The sequence below is a fragment of the Pseudophryne corroboree genome, chromosome 4 (assembly GCF_028390025.1).
Source record: "Pseudophryne corroboree isolate aPseCor3 chromosome 4, aPseCor3.hap2, whole genome shotgun sequence".
Taxonomy (NCBI): Eukaryota; Metazoa; Chordata; class Amphibia; order Anura; family Myobatrachidae; genus Pseudophryne; species Pseudophryne corroboree.
In genome coordinates, this window is record NC_086447.1 from 593,250,220 (window position 1) to 593,275,359 (window position 25,140).

Genomic DNA, 25,140 nt, shown 5'->3' on the forward strand with positions numbered 1-25,140 from the left:
TTTGCATTATATAGGTGAGTTTTGGTAACATGGACTTAATGACCTCCACTCTACCCAGAAGAGAAAGGCAGGTTTTGCCAATTATCCAGTGATCACGCTAAGGCAAGTAGCACTGCTGTATAATTACATTTATGCAAAAGTGAAGTCGTGTGAGGAACATTAATACCTAGATATTTTAAATGCGTTGGCATTATTTTGATAGTGTCCAGTTGGTCTCTCGGTGGCTTAGAAGGGGGTGGGCCTTTAAGGATCAACAGTTCGGATTTGTTAACGTTGATTTTATATCTTGAGAACATAATGAATTGTTTTAAGATATCAAACGCTATAGGAATGAAGTGACTAGAGTTAGATAAAAACAGAATCAGAATCAGCTTTATTGGACACGTAATACTTGTGTATACTAGGAATTTGTCTTCGGTGTGCTATACAACAGCCAAGTAGGTAACAGATAAGCAGGTGGGGGCAAGTAAAGTCATACAGATAGGTATACCGTAGGGACACAAATGAGTTACATGTACGTCTAGTCAATGTTCAGGAGTTCAACAGGGGGACCGCTTGGGGAAATAAACTTTTGAGGCTTCTGGTGGACCCAGCAGGGATGGCCCTGTAACGCCTGCCTGAAGGAAGTTAGTTAAACATGTTGTTGCTGGGGTGTAGCTGGTCCTTAACTATCTTAGTTGCCCGCTTTTTAGCTCTGGACAGGTACAGGTACTGGACTGAGGGAAGGTTAGCCCCAATAATTTTCTCTGTGGTTCTGATCACCTTTTGTAGCCTGCATCTGTCTCTCGCGCTGGTGGAGCCGTACCATACCAGTATCGAGAAGCACAGTACAGTCTCCACAATCGGAGTAGAAGAGGAGCAGAAGCTTCTGTGGGATGTTGAACTTCCTTAGTTGCCTGAGGAAGAACAACCTCTGCTGTGCTTTCCCGACAATGGCGTCAGCGTTGGACACCCATTTAAGGTCCCAGGAGATTGTGGTTCCTAGGGGACTTGAAGGAGTCCACTAGCGATACCACACTGTCAGCAATCGTTAGCATAGGTGCACTAGCTGACTTCTTCCTGAAGTCCACTATCATCTCAACAGTTTTGAGGGGGTTGAGCTCAAGGAAGTTGTGGCTGCACCACTGGGCCAACCGATCTACTTCCCCCGTCTATAAGCCGATTTGTCCCCGTCCTTGATGAGGCCGATGACGGTGGTGTGATCGGCGAATTTGATGATCTTTACCGATTGTGCCTCTGAGGTGCAGTCACTTGTGTACAGGGAGAAGAGCAGGGGGTGAGAGGACACAGCCCTGAGGTGCCCCTTTACTAATGGACTGCGCTTGAGAGGTGACTTCCCCCGCTATCACGTGTGTCCTATCTGCCAGGAAGACTATTATCCAGGAACTGGTAGCTTCTGGGACCCCTAGGCGAAGTAATTTGGGGTGAAGGATGCTGGAGACAATTGTATTGAAGGCCAAGCTGAAATCGACAAACAGGACCCTCCCGTAGGTACCGGGAATATCTAGGTGCTGTAGAATGTAGTGCAGGCCCAGGTTGACTGCATCCTCACACAGATTCGATCAATAAGTGAGCTGTAGGGGGTCCAGTTACTGTTTTTAGGTCAGTGTTCGCAAATACGCGCTATAGCGCGTATTTTACCCGGATCTGAAGGCGGGGACTCACTTTTCAAAAATGTGAGGGTCCCCGGGGACGCGCTCCGCTGCAGCCAACTCCTTGTAAACTGACAGCGACGGCGCTTCTTGCCCGTACAGAGCGGAGGTGGAGCCTTATAACTGGCAGTCTGGCGGTGCCCCCTCCCCCTCCTGGTCACGTGCAGCGGCTTCACACGGGGGCCGGGCAGAGAGAGAAGACGGCTCTGCGGCTGCTGTACGCTGTGCTGCGGGCGGGAGGTGACTCACCAAGACTGTGAACTGCAGCTCCCTCCCAACCCGATATCTGCCTCCCTCTCTGCTGCCTCCAGTGTGCTCTCCCACGATCTGTGTGAAGGAGAGCAGCGGTGATTGGCCAGGAACCTCACCTCCAGCCCCTGCCGTGCTCTGCCACCACACTGCTGCCGTGAGAAGAGAGGGCTGCACCATTACCATCAGGTGTCCTCAGCATCCCTACGGACGCCCAGCTAGCGGGCCTGTGACACGGGAGCCAGTTCCCGAGGTGGCCGCATTGGGTACACCCCCCCCACAAACTTCTTCTCACCACTTTTACCTGACGGAAGCAGCACAGGGCCCTGGTGCGGAAGGTACATTGCCATATAGCAGGCGGCAGAGTGGGAGTGAGGTGCATGCACGGCACGGAGTCCTAGCTTTCATGTCCATGGGTATGTAACTGAGTTGATCACCTTGAGTAATCTGTGCTCTCTAGAGTAGCTTTGTAGTAAGTGTGCCCCATGTACAGAGTCTTTAGTATATATAGCATTAAGGTATATGGCCTTCTTTACTGTGCTGCGGCGTGCTCTACCTGGCGCATTGTGTATAACGGTGTGCTCTACCTGGCGCAGTGTGTATAACGGTGTGCTCTACCTGGCGCAGTGTGTATAACGGTGTGCTCTACCTGGTGCAGTGTGTATAACGGTGTGCTCTACCTGGCGCAGTGTGTATAACGGTGTGCTCTACCTGGTGCAGTGTGTATAACGGCGTGCTCTACCTGGCGCAGTGTGTATAACGGAGTGCTCTACCTGGCGCAGTGTGTATAACGGTGTGCTCTACCTGGCGCAGTGTGTATAACGGTGTGCTCTAACTGGCGCAGTGTGTATAACGGCGTGCTCTACCTGGCGCAGTGTGTATAACGGCGTGCTCTACCTGGCGCAGTGTGTATAACGGCGTGCTCTACCTGGCGCAGTGTGTATAACGGCGTGCTCTACCTGGCGCAGTGTGTATAACAGTGTGCTCTACCTGGCGCAGTGTGTTTAATGGCGGGCTCTACCTGGCGCAGTGTGTATAATGGCTCTACCTGGCGCAGTGTGTATAACGGTGTGCTCTACCAGGCGCAGTGTGTATAACGGCGTGCTCTACCTGGCGCAGTGTGTATAATGGCTCTACCTGGCGCAGTGTGTATAACGGTGTGCTCTACCAGGCGCAGTGTGTATAACTGCGTGCTCTACCTGGCGCAGTGTGTATAATGGCTCTACCTGGCGCAGTGTGTATAACGGTGTGCTCTACCAGGCGCAGTGTGTATAACGTGCTCTACCTGGCGCAGCGTGTATAATGTGCTCCACCTGGTGCAGCGTGTATAACGGCGTGCTCTACCTGGCGCAGTGTGTATAACGGCGTGCTCTACCTGGCGCAGTGTGTATAACGGTGTGCTCTACCTGGCGCAGTGTGTATAATGGCGGGCTCTACCTGGCGCAGTGTGTATAACGGTGTGCTCTACCAGGCGCAGTGTGTATAACGGCGTGCTCTACCTGGCGCAGTGTGTATAATGGCTCTACCTGGCGCAGTGTGTATAACGGTGTGCTCTACCAGGCGCAGTGTGTATAACTGCGTGCTCTACCTGGCGCAGTGTGTATAATGGCTCTACCTGGCGCAGTGTGTATAACGGTGTGCTCTACCAGGCGCAGTGTGTATAACGTGCTCTACCTGGCGCAGCGTGTATAATGTGCTCCACCTGGTGTAGCGTGTATAACGTGCTCTACCTGGAGCAATGTGTATAACGGCGTGCTCTACCTGGCGCAGTGTGTATAACGGCGTGCTCTACCTGGCGCAGTGTGTATAATGGCTCTACCTGGCGCAGTGTGTATAACGGTGTGCTCTACCAGGCGCAGTGTGTATAACTGCGTGCTCTACCTGGCGCAGTGTGTATAACGTGCTCTACCTGGCGCAGTGTCTATAGGAGGTTCTACATGGTGCAATGTGAATTGGCACTTTTATGTGGCCATTCCCCTTCCCCATGAAGCCATGCCCCTAAATTTTTGCGGCGCGCCTGCGGCGCGCACAGCCTGTAGTTTCGGCTCTGGGAGGTGGAGCTCCAATTCACTTTCTGCCAAAGGGCACCAAAATATCTAGTTAAAGCTCTGGGGCAGAGTGTCCTGCATGCTACACAGCCCAGCAGCATTGTCACCCCATTCCCCCACCTTGCAACACTTCTGTAGTGTCCAAATAAGATTAATATTAATAAAAACCTTAATTCCGATGGAACCCAGAAAAGAACCTGTAGGACCCCAATTTTTAAAAGTGAGGGGTCCCTGGGACCCACCTTTTTTTGTGCTCAGCGCGATCACTGTAGGTAATTCAAAACCAGATGCTAGAACGTTTTCATGACCACAGACATCAGTGCTATCGGCCTGTAGTCGTTCAGGTTCGTGATACAGGGTTTCTTGGGGACCCAGTAACATATCGTCTACGAATAAAGATGGATATCAATATTCCCAATTTGAATACCCTGATATAAGGGAGAGTGCCTCAAAGCAGTAGCCAAGGGCTCTAAGGCCACGGCAAATAGGAGGGGCGAAAGTGGGCAACCCTGCCTGGTACCCCTCTGTATGGGGAAGCCATCTGAAAGCAAGCCATTGCATATCATTTGAGAAGACAGGGCAGTATACAACGTGCGGAGGAATGAGATGAATTGCACGGGGAAGGAATCATACAAGTGGTCCCAGTGCACCATGTCAAATGCTTTCTCAGCAACCAAAGAAAGTATGGACCTTGGCATGTTTGACATGGTACACTAGGAGTCCTCTACCACTGCAAGGACCCTATGTATGTTCACAACTGGGTTCCTACCCATTATGAAACCCGTATGATCCCAGTGTATCACTGTGGGTAAAATCCGTTTCAAACGGTCAGCTAAAAGTTTTGTCAAGAGCTTATAATCTAAATTAAAAAGAGAAAGGCAGTAAGAACCGGGATCAGACAGGTCACTCCCCAGTTTGGGTAGTACACGCAGTACTGCAGCACTGAAATACGTTGGCATCTTTTCGGAGGAAAGTATGGTATTAAATACCTTTTATGAGTATTGGTGAAATTTTCGTGGAGAGTAGCTTATAATAGTCAGACTTAAAACCATCCGGGCCGGGAGATTGCTCTCGTGACTTCATGCCCTGTAATGGGGACAGATAAAGTGTTACTGTGGTCAGCAGATATCTGTGGGATGGGAAGACCAGCCCAAAAGGCAGAGGTATTGCATAGGGCGAAGGGGGGGAGGAATATAATTCTGTATAGTAGGTAGTAAGTATAGATGCAATTTGTGCGTCAGAGGTGGACAGAGAGCCATCAGGCTTCTTTAATGGATGAATGGTGGCTAGGGGACACTGGCCTCTCAAAAAATGAGTTAATAATTTACTAGATTTGTTCCCTAACCTATGGAACCGATATTCCCTGTGAAATGTATAGGATTCCTCCATTTTGGAAAAAAGCCCATCAAATAAAGTCTTAGCTATGCTGTAAGATTGTTTATTAGTACGAGTGGGGGCTGCCTTATAAAGATGAAAAGCATCTGCTAACTTACTCTGGGCCTGTATATATTCTTGAATAAATTTCTTCTTAGAGGAGGCAGTGAGCGATAGAATATGCCCTCAAATAGTGGCTTTGGAGGATTGCCAATAGAGCAATGGGTCATCTTTACAAAAATCAGCATTATGGTTGTGAAAATCCTCCCAAGCAGTATTGATAGATTGTCAAAGTGTCGGGGAACTGGCTACAGTAGAGGGGCAACGCCAAGATGACTTGGCTTTTTTCTCACACTATACACAATTCCAGTCAGACCACAGCGTGGTCCAAAAGGCAGATTGGTTCAATTTCAACTTTGGGTAGATAGGGCAAAATGGAGTGCAAAGCTAAAATATAGTCAATACGGGACATAATGCCTCATGCCGCCGAGAGACAAGTGAACACTATCAATTGGGTGTAACAGCCTCCAAAAATCCAAGAGGTGTAATTGCTTTGCCAACGCTGGGACTCCAAATTTGGGAGGTTTTCCACCACGTTCCCTAGGAATTTGTTTATCAAGTTGAGCTGAGGAGACTAGATTAAAATCTCCACACATGATTATCGGCAAATGAGTGTGAGGAGTCAGCAAAGATTGGAAAAAGCTCCTATCACAAATATTGGGTGCATAAACATTACAGTATACAAATTGTGGTTTCTCAATCGAAACATGACAAAAGGACATATCGGCCATTGGGGTCAACAGTAATAATCTGTGTAAAAATAGGTAAGTGTTACCGTGCCAAAATGATTACCCGACAAGCTTTCGATGAGAAAGACGCCGAAGACAGAACCTTCCACTGTAGCATATTAAGTTTCTGAACCTCGGCAGGAATTAAATGAGATTCCTGTAGGAAAGCCAGGTCTATATGCAATTTGGAAAGATACATAAGAATTTTCTTGCATTTTTTGAGGGGAATTTATCCCACCCACATTCCAGCTACTAATCTTAATCATTAACATATATGATAAGTAACAGTAGACAGCATACATATCCTTCTTACCCAATCCATTAGCAGTAAGATCACAGTAGTAGTAATCACAGTTGTCAGAATGTATACCTGTCAGGAGGGGAGAGGACGACACACAAGGGAGAAAAGGGGGGCACACACAGAAAAATACAAAGAGTAACATAAAAATGAAAGAAAAGAGATAGAAAATGAGCAACAAGCTCTCATATCCATTGGATACTGACTTAACAGGATCAATAGATAAATGTAGGTATCAAAACAGAACAGGTAAAGCCCCTAGGCAACCGCCTGTGAATTGTACGGCTACAAACTCGGCATACATCCAGTGCACATCCCAGAGATGGGTGGGAAGGTTCCTGATTACAAAGGACATCGCTGGTGAAGAACAGTATATGCAGTCAATAAATGGAGAAGCCACATAGGAAAGTGACCATAATACTAGTCAACAAGGAAATAGCAAAGCAGTGGCGAGGAAGTTCCAAAATAAACAATCGGAGCACAATTTAGATATGATGAGTGCAAACAAACAGTATATATAAATCACTGGAAGGGGGATTTATCAGCTGATTCCTCACGTAAAAAGGCCTTGGCATCCTGAGCAGATGTAAAGTCCATAAAGGAACCATCACGAAACAGGCGTAAACGAGCAGTATACAGAAGGTCAAACTTTTGATTAGACTGTACCAGTTTGGAGCATATTGGGGAGAAGGCTTTGTGTGCATTAGACAACTCAGCTAAGTAATCTTGAAATATGAGTACTTTGTGGCCCTGCCAGGAGAGATTCCAACCATAATGCTTCTTTGTGTAGATAATGCAGCGCTCTAAAGATAACTGTACATGGTCTGTATCCCTTTTGGGTGCGAGCAGGGCCTATCCTATGTGCACGTTCAACTGAGATCCACACAGGAGTCCTGGACATTCAATAGTGTAGGTAACGTAGGGGGTCATTCCGAGTTGATCGCTCGCTAGCAGTTTTTAGCAGCCGTGCAAACGCTATGCCGCCTCCCACTGGGAGTGTATTTTAGCTTAGCAGAAGTGCGATCGCTTGTATCGCAGAGCGGCTACAGAGTTTTTTTGTGCAGTTTCAGAGTAGCTCAAAACCTACTCGGCGCTTGGGATCACTTCAGACTGTTCAGTTCCTGTTTTGACGTCACAAACCCGCCCAGCCACGCCTGCGTTTTTCCAAACACTTCCTGAAAACGGTCAGTTAACACCCAGAAATGCCCACTTCATGTCAATCACTCTGCGGCCACCAGTGCGACTGAAATGCTTCGCTAGACCCTGTGCAAAACTACATAGTTCGTTGCACCCGTACGACGCACGTGCGCATTGCACCGCATGCGCAGAACTGCCGTTTTTTACCCTGATCACTGCGCTGCGAACGAATGCAGGTAGCGAACAACTCAGAATGACCCCCGTAGTGCGGATGAAATCATAAAGTTCTTGCCCTTTAAGGGATTCTGGCAATCATATGATGCAAAGATTGTTTTGCAAGGATCTATTTTCAAGGTCATCAATCTTGATTTTCATGTGGTGAACAGATTTAGGGCTGGATGTATTAACATACATCGCCTCCCATCGCAGCGATGATGTACTAACATATGCAATTAACATCGCAATGTGGTGACGGAGGCCCCCCACGATATCTGTGAGGTGGTGTGCAGGGGGTCTCAGTCACCTCCCACGGCTCTCCACCTGCTCACCTACCGGGAAGCACGCAGCAGGCTGTCTCAGTTGCCTCCTCCTCCTCCCTGCAGCCAGAACGACCTCCACTGTTTTGCTAGGGGGAGGAGGAGTTTAGATTCCAGGTCCAGACTTCCTGGAGGAAGGTATGCCGGGGGAGGGGGGTTGGCGTCTGCGGCGGGGGGCAGCAGAGACCGCAGGCTGCAGTGGCCAGTGTTAAGAAGCCCATAGGCTTCTATAGGGTATCGCCATCCAAAGATGGTGATACCCTCATGGGCGAAAACGTGGCGGCAGGTTGTTAGTACATACGAAAATGTGATAAAACCCCCTTTAGTACATCCCACCCTTAGTGTGACGTGCTACAGTGGTTTTCATAACAGCCACATCAGCAAATGTCTCTCCCAGTTTATGCTCTGAGTCTAGGACTTGCTGAGTGAGTTGACAGAGCTGCCTGTTGATATCCTCTGTTTGTGCTTTCAGTAAAGAACCTATGGCAGCTCTGATCTTACTCACCATATCATTATATGTAACAGGAGCATCAAGGGGAGGAAGTGCCATATCCCCATAATCTGGGGCTTCAGAGGCTGATTCTCTGCTGCTGTGGTCTGGTGAGTGTACTGAGAAAGAGACCCATTGCAAATCTGTGGATGAGCCTGCAGGCAGGAGGTCCCTCTGATCAGCATCCAGAGCCATCTTGGATTCCACCCTGCGCTGCCCCTTCTGCTTCTTGTGCTTTCCAGAAGGCATCTGTGGCAGCAAAAACTTGTACCATACAGCGGACAAAGTATAAGGCCTACTGGGGGAGCTGAGAGAGCCGATTTGGAAGCTATAAATCCTTGTAAAGGTAAAATGTAGGCGGATTGCAGCAGAGCTCACTCTCTCAGCTGCCTCATATACAGCAGCTGGAACAGGAAGTGCTTTACCTAGGATTTAACACGGTACAGTTCCACTTGCACGGTCATTATTCTGGGATTTTACTTTAATGTATAAAAACTTAGTTTTTCTGGATTCAATTGGAATAAGCTGTTTTGAGACAATCTTGTCATTTTTCTCTTCTCTCCTATGGCTTTGTTTGGATAACGTTGAAAACCTCCTTATTGGGTTCCTTATGACTGTGGCCATCCAACTGCTGACTGTGTATCTGCTTATGATCTAAAAGAATTACGCTCACTTTCCACCCCATCTGTGTCACCCCTGTCTGTGTGCCCCTCCCCATTAGAATGTAAGCTCTCACGTGCAGGATCCTCTTCCTTCATGTGCTTTTACGTCTCTTACTTAACCTATCATCTTTTCAATACTCTCTTTGATGGCACCAAATCCTTTGGTTTTCTGCCACTCTGATACTCATTTCAGGGCTGTTTACTGACACAGCTATATTTATATACCCTGTACTTGTTCTATATTGTATTGAACTGTAAGTCACCGTCTTCATGTTTTGTTTATTTGTTAACTCTGTAATTGAGCGCTGCGGATCCCATGTGGCACCATATAAATAAAGGATAATAATAATAATAATAATAATAATAATAATAATAATAGAAAAGACTGAGTAGACATATTTGCTAGTAACACCTGAGGTGTAATTGCTTTATAGTTACATTTCTATACATTCGGTGGTTGGGTACGATCCGATTACTTTGGACTACTGTGCTAGTTTGTATCACTGCATTTTCCACTCTTACATAGAGATAAAGTACCAGCCAACCAGCTCCTAAATGTCATTTTTCAAACACAACCTGTAACATGGTAGTAAGGAGCTGATTGCCCGGCAACGTCTGTCTCCAAGGCTTAGTACATAGACCCATATAATTTAGTAACCAAAAAATTATTCTAGACTATTGTAATTAAGGTCACAATAATGTCCCCTTTTTTCAAGCTCCTACCCCAGATTTGTAAAAGAAACAAAAAAAAAAAAATACATATCCAGTTTGTCTACCTGTTTTGATAATATCACTTAATTCGTAGAGTAGTAATTTGTTGTCTCCTCCAGCATCTAGCCGCTGTTCCATGTAACTATTTAACTCATACACCACTCCTTGCATATTTGTATCCTGGTACTGCTGAAGAAAAAAAAATGCAATGTTACAACATAGTTAAAGGGACATTATCAAAAATTGTATTATGCTTGTATTCTGTAGCTAATTTATGCGGGACCCTGAAGGAGATGGTTCCCAACACAACGTATTGCATATCTTGTAATGACTGTTTCAATCCAAACCCAGGCATTGAGCACTATTCCAGTAGATGTATGCAGGTATCCTAAACATAGAACATGGCTCTACATTTAGCAGTCATTAAGAACCACACTATTACAAACTAGATCTACATTAGGGAAGTAACTATGCAGGATTCTCTCAACAGCTGATATTAACCATCATCTCAGTTATAGGTCTGTAAACAGATTTTTATACGTTCACAGATCCCAATTAAGGATTTTAGATCTATAGTCCGTTCCCTTCATAGCGGCATCTGGAATTACTGTCAGGTTCATCTGTTAATACATTTCACCAATATTACATAAATCTGCATATAACAAACAATATATAAACCTTATCTCATACAAATGTGGAATATCATTAAAATGACAAGAGACATTAATTAGACCCCCTAACCTTTAGTGGGTTGCAAATTATGAAATAGCCCCAAACATTACTATTTTCTATTGCAATACCCAGCTTCCAGTCGATGATGATCTGCAGCAGTAAGCAGGGACTTACCATATTACCTGCAAGTGTCAGGGGAAGGGGAGAGTGGGGAACACTAATGCACACACCATCTCTGGTTTGCAGGTGCAGATCCAATTTAAAAAAAAGAAAAAAGTTCAAAGGTGGTTTAATTAAAATGTAACACTTTCTGTGACTGTATCTGCCTTCCAAATGCTATTTTAAATCCTGAAAACATAGCCTATGGTCCAAGTCTATACTATCTGCCATCTACGTAAGCTGATCACACAGTGTGCCGACTTGATGGTGGACTCGCCAATTGAGCAGACAATTCAGGTAAGTATACACACTTACCGACTGGTAGCTCAATATGTCTGTCCGGACATCAGTCCCTGCAGGAAGTATACAGGCTGTCAGCGGACCACCCATACACACCATTACATCTGCAGATATACTGGGCTTCGGCTGCGCAGCAGAGCCAACGCGATATGTCTGAATGATATCATTCACAGATATATTCATCTGTACACACCCGCCAATCCACTCGCAATATATATATCAGCCGTTTGACTGAACATTCGATGTGTATTACCCAATGTGTACATAACATTACACACCATTATATATTACAAGAAGATTACAACACGCAATGTTTTGGAGAAAGCAGTCAAGCTCTAATTTTGATCCAAAGAGCTACTCCTTAAATGTTGAGCTAATATTTCCCTCTAGGAGACTTGCACTTTAAAGAAAACAAAAGTATGATTGTAACATATTTCCACATATCTGGACATTTCTTCAGTAACTCGGAAGTCAAAACCCACTATTAAAAGAAAACGTCAACAAGAACTGAAGGCCTATAAATAAAAAACAAAACCTGCAGTTTAAGTATTATGTAATTTTTAAAGTGACAATCAGATGCAGTTTCAAATACAAACAGTATATATCGATCTGTGAAAAGCCATATTCTGTATAAAACCAGCACAATATTCCACGGCAGCTAAATTTAAATCATAAGGAACCGATTTATTAAAGGAACTTAGAAAATTGACATAGAAGTCCAAGGTGCACAATGCACTGAAGGTAATTAAAATTCTTATTTTCCACATTTACTAATCTGCGTTTCAGAAAACTGCATTCAGAATGTGACCATAAACTAAATAACATGCAGAAAATAAGATTTTACTTACCGGTAAATCTATTTCTCGTAGTCCATAGAGGATGCTGGGGACTCCGTAAGGACCATGGGGGAATAGACGGGCTCCGCAGGAGATAGGGCACTTTAAGAAAGCTTTGGATTCTGGGTGTGCACTGGCTCCTCCCTCTATGTCCCTCCTCCAGACCTCAGTTAGAGAAACTGTGCCCAGAGGAGATGAACAGTACGAGGAAAGGATTTTTGTAAATCTAAGGGCAAGATTCATACCAGCCACACCAATCACACCGTATAACTTGTGATAAACTACCCATTTAACAGTATGAACAATAACATAGCCTCGGTTCAAACCCGATCAACTATAACATAACCCTTATGTAAGCAATAACTATATACAAGTCTTGCAGAAGAAGTCCACACTTGGGACGGGCGCCCAGCATCCTCTACGGACTACAAGAAATAGATTTACTGGTAAGTAAAATCTTATTTTCTCTAATGTCCTAGAGGATGCTGGGGACTTCGTAAGGACCATGGGGATTATACCAAAGCTCCCAAACGGGCGGGAGAGTGCGGATGATTCTGCAGCACCGATTGAGCAAACAGGAGGTCCTCCTCAGCCAGGGTATCAAACTTATAGAACTTTGCAAAGGTGTTTGACCCCGACCAAGTAGCAGCTCGGCACAGTTGTAGTGCCGAGACCCCCCGGGCAGCCGCCTAAGAGGAGCCCACCTTCCTAGTGGAATTGGCCTTAACCGATTTAGGCAATGGCAATCCTGCCGAAGAATGCGCCTGCTGAATCGTGTTACAGATCCAGCGAGCAATAGTCTGCTTTGAAGCAGGAGCTCCAACCTTGTTGGCCGCATACAGAACAAACAGAGCTTCGGTCTTCCTGATCCTAGCTGTTCTGGTCACATAAATCTTCAAAGCCCGGACCACATCCAGGGACTCGGAATACTCCAAGTCCCGTGTAGCCACAGGCACGACAATAGGTTGGTTCATATGAAAAGATGAGACCACCTTGGGCAGAAATTAAGGACGAGTCCTCAACTCTGCCCTATCCACGTGAAAAATCAGGTGTGGGCTTTTATATGATAAAGCCGCCAATTCCGAAACCCGCCTTGCAGAAGCTAAGGCCAACAACATGACCACTTTCCAAGTGAGGTATTTCAACTCCACTATTTTGAGTGGTTCAAACCAAGGTGACTTGAGGAAACTTAATACCACGTTTAGGTCCCAAGGCGCTACCGGAGGTACAAAGGGAAGCTGAATATGCAGCACGCCCTTCACAAAAGTCTGTACTTCAGGAAGAGAAGCCAATTCTCTTTGAAAGAAAATGGATAAGGCCGAAATTTGAACCTTTATGGACCCTAATTTTAGGCCCAAATTCACTCCCGTTTGAAGGAAGTAAAGCAGACGGCCCAACTGGAACTCCTCCGTAGGAGCAGCTCTCGCCTCACACCAAGAAACATATTTTCGCCATATACGGTGATAATGCTTCGACGTCACATCTTTCCTAGCCTTGATCAGGGTAGGAATGACCTCCTCCGGAATCCCTTTTTCCGCTAGGATCCGGCGTTCAACCGCCATGCCGTCAAACGCAGCCGCGGTAAGTCTTGGAACAGACAGGGCCCCTGATGCAGCAGGTCCTGCCTTAGAGGAAGAGGCCACGGATCTTCTGTGAGCAACTCTTGCAGCTCCGGATACCAAGTCCTCCGTGGCCAATCTGGAACTATGAGGATTGTTCTGACCCTGCTTAGTCTTATTATTCTCAACACCTTGGGTATGAGAGGAAGAGGAGGAAACACATAGACCGATCTGAACACCCAAGGTGTCACCAGAGTGTCTACCGCTACCGCCTGAGGGTCCCTTGACCTGGCGCAATATCGCTTTAGCTTTTTGTTGAGACGGGACGCCATCATGTCTATTTGAGGCAGCCCCCACCGACCCGTGATCTGTGAGAAGACTTCTTGATGAAGTCCCCACTCTCCCGGATGCAGGTCGTGCCTGCTGAGGAAATCCGCCTCCCAGTTGTCCACCCCCGGGATGAACACTGCTGATAGTGCGCTTACATGGCCTTCCGCCCAGCGTAGAATCCTGGTTGCTTCTGCCATGGCCACTCTGCTTCGCGTTCCGCCTTGGCGGTTTACATGAGCCACTGCCGTGACATTGTTTGACTGAATCAGAACCGGTTTTTCCCGAAGCAATTCCTCCGCTTGACACAGGGCGTTGTATATGGCCCTCAACTCCAGGACGTTGATGTGGAGACAAGTCTCTAGATTTGACCAGAGACCTTGGAAATTTCTTTCCAGTGTGACTGCTACCCAGCCTCGGAGGCTTCCGTGGTCACCAGGACCCAGTCCTGAATGCCGAATCTGTGACCCTCTAGTAGGTGAGCACTGTGCAGCCACCACAGGAGAGATACCCTGGTCCTGGGAGACAGGGTGATCCTTTGATGCATTTGTAAATGGGACCCTGACCACTTGTCCAAGAGGTCCCATTGAAAAGTCCTCGCATGGAACCTGCCGAATGGGATGGCCTCGTATGAAGCTACCATCTTCCCCAGAACCCGTGTGCAATGATGCACTGAAACATTTTTTGGCTTTAATAGGTTCCTGACCAGGGCTATGAGCTCCTGAACCTTTTCGATCGGAAGAAAAACCTTTTTCTGGTCTGTGTCCAGAATCAGGCCCAAAAAGGTCAGACGCGTTGTAGGGACTAGCTGGGACTTCGGTATATTGAGAATCCAGCCGACAGAGACACACTGTCCGGCAACTTCTCCCGAGATCTCGCCTTTATGAGGAGATCATCCAAGTATGGGATAATTGTGACACCCTGCCTGCGCAGGAGCACCATCATTTCTGCCATTACCTTGGTGAAAATTCTCGGGGCCGTGGAAAGCCCAAACGGCAACGTCTGAAATTGGTAGTCACAGTCCTGCACTGCAAATTTCAGGAATGCCTGGTGAGGGGGGAATATCGGAACATGAAGGTAAGCATCCTTTAAGTCTAGGGACACCATCCAACCCCCCCCCCTCCAGGCTGGCGATGACCGCCCTGAGTGATTCCATTTTGAACTTGAACCTCTTCAAGTACAGGTTCAGGGATTTTAGATTTAAAATGGGTCTGACCGAACCGTCTGGTTTCGGGACCACAAACAGGGTTGAGTAATATCCCTCTCCTTGCTGGAGATGAGGAACTGTGATAATCACCTGTTGAATATACAATTTTTGGATTGCTGCCAACACTAGCTCCCTCTCGGGAAGCCGGCAGAGCCGATTTGAAAAACCGGCGAGGAGCAAGTCTTCGAATTCCAGCCTGTATCCCTGAGAAACAATCTATAATGCCCAGGGATCCACCTGCGAGCGAACCCAGACGTGGCTGAAAAACCGAAGACGAGCCCCCACTAGATCTGCCTCCCCCCGGGAAGCCCCAGAGTCATGCGGTGGACTTTGCAGATGCAGGGGAGGACTTCTGCTCCTGGGAACTAGCTGTGTGCAGCCTTTTTCCCTTGCCTTTTCCTCTGGCAACAAAGGACGATCCCCGTACCTTCTTGCTCTTATTGGAACGAAAGGACTGCATTTGATAATGAGGTGCCTTTTTTGTATGCTGCGTGGGGACATAAGGTAAGAAATTTGACTTACCAGCCGTAGCAGTAGAGACAAGGTCCGAGAGGCCGTCTCCAAACAACTCCTCCCCTTGTAAGGCAAGGACTCCATATGCCGCTTTGAATCGGCATCTCCCGTCCACTGTTGGGTCCACAAGAGCCGCCTAGCAGAAATAGACATAGCGTTTATTCTGGAGCTTAGTAAACAAATGTCTCTTTGAGCATCTCTCATATACAAGGCAGCCTCCCTGATATGCTCTATGGTCATTAAAATGGCATCCCTATCTAAGGTGTCAAGCTCCGTAGATAAGGAATCTGCCCATGCCACGACAGCACTACCAACCCAGGCCGACGCCATAGCCGGTCTAACAATAGTACCGGAATGAGTGTAAATGTGCTTCATGGTAATTTCCTGTCTGCGATCAGCAGTATCCTTGAGGCAGTGCCACCTTTTTGGATAAGCGTGTCAGCTCTTTGTCTACTTTAGGCGAAGAATCCCATCGTATCCTATCCGTTTGTGGAAAAGGATACGCCATAAGAATCCTTTTGGGAACTTGTGGTCTCCTATCTGGAGATTCCCAAGCCTTTTCGCACAATTCGCTCAGCTCAAATGAGGACGGAAAGGTGACCTCAGGCTTTTTCCCTTTATACATGTGTCCCCTCGTGTCAGGGACAGGGGGTTCCTCAGTAATATGCAAAACCTCTTTAATGGCAATAATCATGTACCGAATACCTTTTGCCACCTTCGGCTGTAATTTTGCATCTTCATAGTCGACACTAGAGTCAGTATCTGTGTCGGTATCTGTGTCATCGATCTGGGATATGGTGCGCTTCTGAGGCCCCGAAGGTCCTGGCGCCAGAGGGACAGGCACGGTCTGGCTACCTGACTGATCCCTAGCTTCAGCCTTGTCTAACCTTTTATGCAATAGATTGACATTTGCATTTAAGATATTCAGCATATCCATCCATTCCTGTGTCGGCGCTGCCGACGGCGATATGACATTCAAGCACTCCCCCTCCACATTAAGCGAGCCTTCCTCGTCAAACATGTCGACACACACAGGGAAACTTTTCTGAAGACAGTATCCCCTTTAAGGCCCTTTGGAGAGACAGAGAGAGAGTATGCCAGCACACACCCCAGCGCAATGACCCTGGAGACCAACACAAAATGTTTTTCTCCAGCCGCACTGTATAATATGTTATCCGCCAATTATGTGAACCCCCCCTTCTCTTTTAAACACCCCTTCACCGTGTGTAAGCAAGGGAGAGTCCGGGGTGCTGTGGAGAGAAAATGGCGCAGGTGAGTGCTGAGGGAGAAGCCCCGCCCCCTCGGCGGCGGGCTTCAGTCCCGCTCAAAGTTATTAAAAAATGGCGGGGGCTCTTTTATATACATGTACAGTGCCCTGTAGATGTATATTGTCTTTTGCCATAAGAGAGGTGTTATATTGCTGCCCAGGGCGCCCCCCCTGCGCCCTGCACCCTTACAGTGACCGGAGTATGTGAGGTGTATGGGAGCAATGACGCACAGCTGCAGTGCTGTGCGTTACCTCAGTGAAGCTCTGAAGGCTTCTGCCGCCTGAGACGTCTTCTGACTTCGATTCTCCTGGCTCTGTGAGGAGAACGGCGGCGCGGCTCTGGAGGTGGACGCCCAGTAAGAACCTGCGTTCACCCCCTCTGGAGCTAATGGTGTCCAGTAGCCGAGGAAGCAGAGCCTATCAATTAAGAAGGTCTGCCCCTCTCTCCTCAGTCCCTCGATGCAGGGAGCCTGTTGCCAGCAGTGCTCCCTGTGAAAATGTAGTAAAAAATCCAAAAAAATGCTTCCTAGGCAGAGAACTCAGGAAGCTCCCTGCAGTGCACCCATCTCGCTCTGGGCACAGTGTAAAACTGAGGTCTGGAGGAGGGACATAGAGGGAGGAGCCAGTGCACACCCAGAATCCAAAGCTTTCTTAAAGTGCCCTATCTCCTGCGGAGCCCGTCTATTCCCCCATGGTCCTTACGGAGTCCCCAGCATCCTCTAGGACGTTAGAGAAATGTTTATAATGATTTAACCGTTATGATGCATCCATTCTGGCTAATGTATGAATTTTAGGAGGTGTATCGGTGTATATCCCATAGGCTTAGTGTAAGTTCATTTATTTGCAATGACAGTGCCCCGAACACAGCTGTAGGTTAAATTTAAAAAACTACATTGCAACTTGTGATCTGTCTTGCTGTGCTGTTTTTACTTTGATAAGTGACCGTTTGACTGCATAAAAAACAAAATACAAAACAAGAACTTTAAAATTGTCGTAAGAGTGCAGCTCACATTCATACATCATCCCAAGCTCATTAAGAAAATAGTGCTCATAAACCATGTAAATTGGAAAATGAGGCGTGTAAGTGTTATTGGACTAAACTGTTGTAAATATTCAGAGTACTGCAGAAAAGTGATATTGGTACAATTGAGATAAGCTTGCTCTTTAAATATTGACTATTGGAAATCCACATCTCTGCCTGATTGTCAAATATAATATTTCTTTAATCAGTTCCACTGTACAATTAAGAATTTGACATTACTTTCATAAATGTGGCTAATAGCAATAGCTTTATATAAAAAAGGAAGCAAACAACAAAAAAGATCTATACTGGTATACAGGGCCGGATTAAAGGTCTGTGGGGGCCCTGGAAAACAAACTTGTGGGAGCCCCTATCAATAAAAGTGACATACTGTAATAACGATGTTGTAAAAATAAAGTATATATACACACACATGTATATAAAATATATACTGTATGGGAGGTATTCAATTGTAGTCGGAAACTGCCGTCTTTTCGGAAAGACTGCAGTTGGGGACTGTTGGGGTGCCTTGAGGACCGCATTTGGGAACATCTGCCCAATAGTATACAAACACAGCACTGTGTCTGGCTGCTGTGTGCTGCATACTATATACAGTGCCTTGCTAAAGTATTCACCATCCTTGGCTTTTTACCTATTTTGTTACATTACAACCTGTAATGTATTTATTTTTTTATCTGAATTTTATGTGATGGATCTGCACAAAATAATCTAAGTTGGTAAAGTGAAATGAGAAAGATTTATATAAAAGAATTTTTCTAAATAAAAATTTGAAAATTGGCATGTGCATATGTATTCACCCCCTTTGCTAAGAAGCCCCTCAAAAGTTCTGGTGCAACCAATTACATTCAGAAGTCACATAATTAGTGAAATGAAGTCCACCTGTGCGCAATTTTAGGGGGGGGGGATTCAAATGTTTGAAAAGTCTCTTGGGTGTCTGTTTTTTCCTATCTAATATACAGGAATAAACAGAAACCCAACCGATTTTTCAAACATTTGAATTCCCCCCTAAGTGTCACATGATCTGTCAGTATAAACACACCTTTTCAGAAAGGCCCAAGAGGCTGCAACACCACTAAGCAAGAGGCATCACACTATGAAGACCAAGGAGCTCTCCAAACAAGTCAGGGACAAAATTGTTGAGAAGTCAGGGTTGGGTTATAAAAATATATCCAAATCTTTGATGATCCCCCGGAACACCATCAAATCCATCATCTTCAAAGAGTTCCACAGCAGAGACTGGTATATCTGCGCATGTGACCACAATAAGCCGTACACTCCATACAGCTGGGCTTTATGGAAGAGTGGCCAGAAAAAAGCGATTACTTAGTGTTAAAAATAAGTAGGCACATTTTGAGTTTGCCAAAAGAAACGTGGATGACTCCCCAAATGTATGGAGGAAGGTGCTCTGGTCAGATGAGACTAAAATTTAACTTTTCAGCCACCGAGGAAAACGCTATGTCTGGCGCAAACAAGAGATGTGCAGCGGGTACATTTCGTGTTTTGTGTTTTGGTTTTGGTTCTAATCCCACTTTCGGGTTTTGGATTTGGCTTGGTTTTGCCAAAACCACTCTTTCGTGTTTTGGTTTTGGATCTGAATGATTTTTGGAAAAAAAACAAAAACATAAAAACAGCTAAAATCACAGAATTTGGGGGTTATTTTGCTCTTACGGTATTATTAACCTCAATAACGTTCATTTCCACTTATTTCCAGTCTATTCTGAACACCTCTAACCTCACAATATTGTTTTTAGGACTAAAAGTTGCACCAAGGTGGCTGTATGACTAAGCTAAGCGACACAAGGCCCATCTATGAGTGGCACTGCAGTGGAAGACAGGATGGCAGATTTAAAAAAAAGTAGACCCCAAACAGCACATGATGCAAAGAAGAAAAAGAGGTGCAATGAGGTAGCGGGATGGCCAAGCTAAACGACACAAGTGTGCGGCACAAACACCTGGCCCATCTAGGAGTGGCACTGCAGTTACAGGCAGGATGGCACAAAAAAAAAAAAAACTAGTCCCCAAACAGCACATGATGCAAAGAAGAAAAAGAGGTGCAAGATGGAATTGTCCTTGGGCCCTCCAGCCCACCCTTATGTTGTATAAACAGGACATGCACACTTTAACAAACCAATCATTTCAGCGACAGGGTCTGCCACATGACTGTGGCTGAAATTACTGGTTTGCTTGGGCCCCCACCAAAAAAGAAGCAATCAATCTCTCCTTGCACAAGGCTCTACAGAGGCAAGATGACCACCTAATCCTCAGATTCCTCACCCCTTTTACTGTGTACATCCTCCTCACAGAGTATTAATTAGTCCCCACTGGAATCCACCATCACAGGTCCCTGTGTACTTTCTAGAGGCAATTGCTGGTAAAGGTCTTCCCGGAGGAATTTATAATTCATTTTGATTAACATCATCTTCTCCTCATTTAGTGTAAGTAACCTCCTACGCCGATCGCTGACAAGGTTACCGGCTGCACTAAACACTGTTTCGGAGTACACACTGGAGGTGGGGCAACTTTGGTAAAATAAAGCCAGTTTGTGCAAAGGCCTCCAAATTGCCTCTTTTTCCTGCCAGTTTACATATGGACTGTCTGACATGCCTATTTGGATGCGGTCACTCATATAATCCTCCACCATTCTCTCAATGGTGACAGCATCATATGCAGTGACAGTAGACATATCAAAAATCTTTGGCAGGTCCTTCAGTCTGGACCAGATGTCCGCTTTCGCTCTTGACTGCCCTGCATCACCGCCAGCGGGTGGGCTCGGAAATCTTATCCTTTTCCTTGCAGCCCCAGTGGCAGGAGAAATTGAAGGACGAGCTGTTGACGGGTCACGTTCCGCTTGACTTGACAATTTACTAACCAGCAGGTCTTTGTACCTCTGAACACTTGTGTCTGCTGGAAAGAGAGCTACAACGTAGGCTTTAAACCTAGGATCGAGCACGGTGGCCAAAATGTAGTGCTCTGATTTCAACAGATTGACCACCCTTGAATCCTGGCAAAGCGAATGAAGGGCTCCATCCCCAAGTCCCACATACTTTGCGGAATCGCTCTGTGTTAGCTCCTCCTTCAATTTATCCAGCTTCTTCTGCAAAAGTTTGATGAGGGGAATGACCTGATTCAAGCTGGCAGTGTCTGAACTGACTTCACGTGTGGCAAGCTCGAAGGGTTGGAGAACCTTGCACAAGATGGAAATCATTCTCCACTGTGCTTGAGTCAGGTGCATTACCCCTCCTTTGCCTATATCGTAGGTGGATGTATAGGCTTGAATGGCCTTTTGCTGCTCCTCCATCCTCTGAAGCATATAGAGTGTTGAATTCCACCTCGTTACCACCTCTTGCTTCAGTTGATGGCGGGGCAGGTTCAGGACTGTTTGATGGCGCTCCAGTCTTCGGCACGCAGTGGCAGAATGCCGAAAGTGGCCTGCAATTTTTCGGGCCACCAACAGCATCTCCTGCACACTCCTCATTTTTAAAAAAATTCTGCACCACCAAATTAATTTTATGTGCAAAACATGGGACATGCTGGAATTTGCCCAGATGTAATGCACACACAATATTGGTGGCGTTGTCCAATATCACAAATCCCCAGGAGAGTCCAATAGGGGTAAGCCATTCTGCGATGCTGTTCCTCAGTTTCCGTAAGAGGTTGTCAGCTGTGCGCCTCTTAAGGAAAGCGGTGATACATAGCGTAGCCTGCCTAGGAACGAGTTGGCGTTTGCGAGATGCTGCTACTGGTGCTGCTGCTGTTGTCGCTGCGGGAGGCCATACATCTACCCAGTGGGCTGTTACAGTCATATAGTCCTTAGTCTGCCCCTGTTCCACATGTCCGTGGTTAAGTGGACACTGGATACAACCGCATTTTGTAGGACAATGGTGACTCTTTTTCTGATGTCTGTGTACATTCTCGGTATCGTCTGCCTTGAGAAGTGGAACCTAGATGGGATTTGATACCGGGGACACAGTACCTCAAACAATTCTCTAAGTCCCACTGAACAAATGGTGGATACCGGACGCACGTCTAACACCAACATAGCTGTCAAGGCCTCAGTTATCTGCTTTGCAAAAGGATGACTGCTGTCATATTTCATCTTCCTCACAAAGGACTGTTGGACAGTCAATTGCTTACTGGAAGTAGTACAAGTGGTCTTCCGACTTCCCCTCTGGGATGACGATCCACTCCCAGCAGCAGCAACAGCAGCGACAGCAACAGCAGGCATACCACTCAAGGATTCTACGGAGGAATCCCGGTTAGGAGAAGACTCCTCAGTCTTGACAGTGACATGGCCTGCAGGACTACTGACGTTCCTGACTGAGGAGGAAGTTGACGTTGAGGGAGTTGGTGGTGTGGCTTGCAGGAGCTTGGGTACAGGAGGAAGAAGGGATTTAGGTGTCAGTGGACTGCTTACGCTCTTACCCAAAGTTTCACAACTTGACACTGACCTCTGATGAATGCGCAGCAGGTGACGTATAAGGGAGATTATTCCTAGGTGGTTAACATCCTTACCCCTACTTATTACAGCTTGACAGAGGCAACAGATGGCTTGACACCTGTTGTCCGGATTTGTGGAGAAATAATTCCACACCGAAGAGGTGGCTTTTTTGGTAGTTTGCCCAGGCATCACAATGGGCTTCTTCGTCCCAAGGACAACAGGTGTCTGCCCCGTTGCCTGACTTAAACCACATCACCATCAGAATCCTCATCGTCAACTTCCTCCTGAGCGCCAGCAACACACACATCCTCATCCTGGTGTACTTCAACAGTGACATCTTCAATTTGAATATCAGGAACTGGACTGTGGGTGCTCCTTCGAGCACATGCAGGGGGTATGCAAATGGTGGAAGGAGCCACCTCTTTCTGTCCAGTGTTGGGAAGGTCAGGCATCACAACCGCCAACACACTTGGACTCTCCTTGGATATTTGGGATACCATCTCAGAACACACAGTTCTTTTCTGTGCTCTTTCCAGCTTAACTCTTAATTTTTCTAGCAGGAGGATGAGGGCTTCCATCATGTGAAGTTGAACCATTAGCCATTAACATAGGCCAGGGCCTCAGCCGTTCCATGCCACTCAGTGTCGTAAATAGCATATTGGCAAGTTTATGTTTCTCCTCAGATGATTTAAATTTCTTTTTTTGGTTCTTTTTACTGAACTTTGGCTTTTTGCATTTTACATACCCTCTACTATCAAATTGGGCATTGGCCTTGGCAGACGACGTTGATGGCATTTCATCGTCTATGTCATGGCTAGTGGCAGCAGCATCAGCACTAGGACGACGTGGTTTTTCTTGATGTTTCCCTATTTTATCCTCAAAATTTTTGTTCTACATTATTTTTTGGGAGTTATATAAGACAATATGCGGCACAGGAATGACTGATGGACAGGACACTACGAATGGTCTGATGCAACACAACAACACTGTAAGGGACTTGTGGTTGTTGTTGTTATTATTATACAGCAGCAGTGGACATATAGCAGCAGCGTATATCGTCACTGGAATGACTGATGGACAGGACACTACCACTGGTCTGATGCAGCACAACACAACAACACTGTAAGGGACTTGTGGTTGTTGTTATAATTATTATAAGGCAGCAGTGGACATATATATCAGCAGCATATATAGTCACTGTAAGGACTGATGGACAGGACACTACCACTGGTCTGATGCAGCACAACACAACACCACTTTATACAGCTACACTGGATATATGGCAACAGAGGACACCAACACCGTGACTGGCTGGACTGATGCAGCACAATACACTGACTACACTGGACTGGACAGCACAACACAGCACCACTTTATACATCTACACTGGATATATGGCAGCAGAGGACACAAACACTGACTGGCTGGACTGATGCAGCACAATACACTGACTACACTGGACTGAATTGAGCAGCACAACACAGCACAAGACTCGCCATCCCACTTTCCCGCCCTCACTCACACACTGAACACTGATGACACGTCCTCTCAATACACTCTCCGAGACTGGAGGGAAAATGGCCGCGACGCGCGGCTCCTTATATGGAATCCAAATCCCGCGAGAATCCTACAGAGGGATGATGAAGTTTTGCCGCGTTTGGGTTTCCAAGTCAGGCGGGAAAACCCGAGCCTGGCTCGGAACCAAACTCGGAAGGCAAAGTCCGGTAGAGTTCAGTTCTCTGAGAACCGAACCTGCTCATCTCTAGCGCAAACCCAACACATCCCATCACCCCAAGAACACCATCCCCACAGTGAAACATGGCGGTGGCAGCATCATGCTGTGGGGATGTTTTTCAGCAGTAGGGATTGGTAAACGGTTTTGAGTCAAGGGAAAGATGGATGGTGTTAAATACAGTGATATTCTTGAGCAAAACCCGTTTCAGTCTGCCTGTGATTTGAAACTGGGACTGAGGTTCACCTTCCAGCAGGACAATGACCCAAAGCATACTGCTAAAGCAACACTCGAGTGGTTTAAGGGGAAACCTTTAAATGTGTTGGAATGGCCTAGTCAAACTCAGATCTCAATCCAATTGAGAATCTGTGGTCAGACATGAAGATTGCTGTTCACAAGCGGAAACCATTCAACATGAAGGAGCTGGAGCCGTTTTGCCTTGAGGAATGGGCAAAAATCCCAGTGGCAAGATGTGGCAAGCTCATAGAGACTTATCCAAAGTGACTTGCAGCTGTAATTGCCGTAAAATGTGGCACGCTGAAGTTCTCTCTTATTTTGTCCTATTTGTTGTTTGCTTCACAATAGAAAAAAAAAAAAAACATCATCAAAGTTGTAGGCATGTTCTGTGAATGAAATTATGTAAACCTTCAAACTATCCATTTTAATTCCAGGTTGTGAGGTTGTGGTGCAGCAGCTGAGCTGCTGCACCACAGAGGGAAGCAGTGGGGGAGTCCGGCGCCACAGAAAAAAAAAAGTGGGAGCACCCGTTCCAGCCAGTCATTCACACACAGCCAGTGTCACTCCCAGACATCACAGAAATCCCAGGGGCCACAGCAGTGAGTGAAATCCCACGAGAGTCTCTGACGTCACGGTCTGCAGCAGCTCGGCGGGCAGAGCTGGCCAGCGGCCGGCCATGTGCTGGGGAAAATCAGAGACACAGCTGAATCATGCTGTGCTCTGATTTCAGTGCCGGCGGTCGGGTGCAATGCAGGGGGATCGGCGGCGGGCTCAAAGCAGGGCTAGCGGCGGAGGAGGGCGCAATGCAGGGGAAGCAGTGGCAGGCGCAATGCAGGAGGAGTGTGTGGGGGCCCCTAATGTGTAGGGACCACAGGACGACCACCCCTGTCGCCCCTAGTTGGATCC

At 46.6% G+C, this 25,140-nt stretch overlaps 1 protein-coding gene across 2 annotated transcripts in view; it reads right to left on the reverse strand.

The window, feature by feature from the left end:
* Positions 1 to 25,140, reverse strand: part of PDE10A (phosphodiesterase 10A) — a 490,921-nt gene that overhangs the window by 223,401 nt on the left and 242,380 nt on the right. The window contains exon 4 of one of the 2 annotated variants that reach the window (XM_063917548.1): positions 10,011 to 10,131. In XM_063917548.1, coding sequence (XP_063773618.1) covers positions 10,011 to 10,131 — 121 coding nt within the window. Of the gene's footprint in view, positions 1 to 10,010; positions 10,135 to 25,140 lie in introns of both variants that reach the window. The other variant, XM_063917547.1, reaches the window with a different exon arrangement.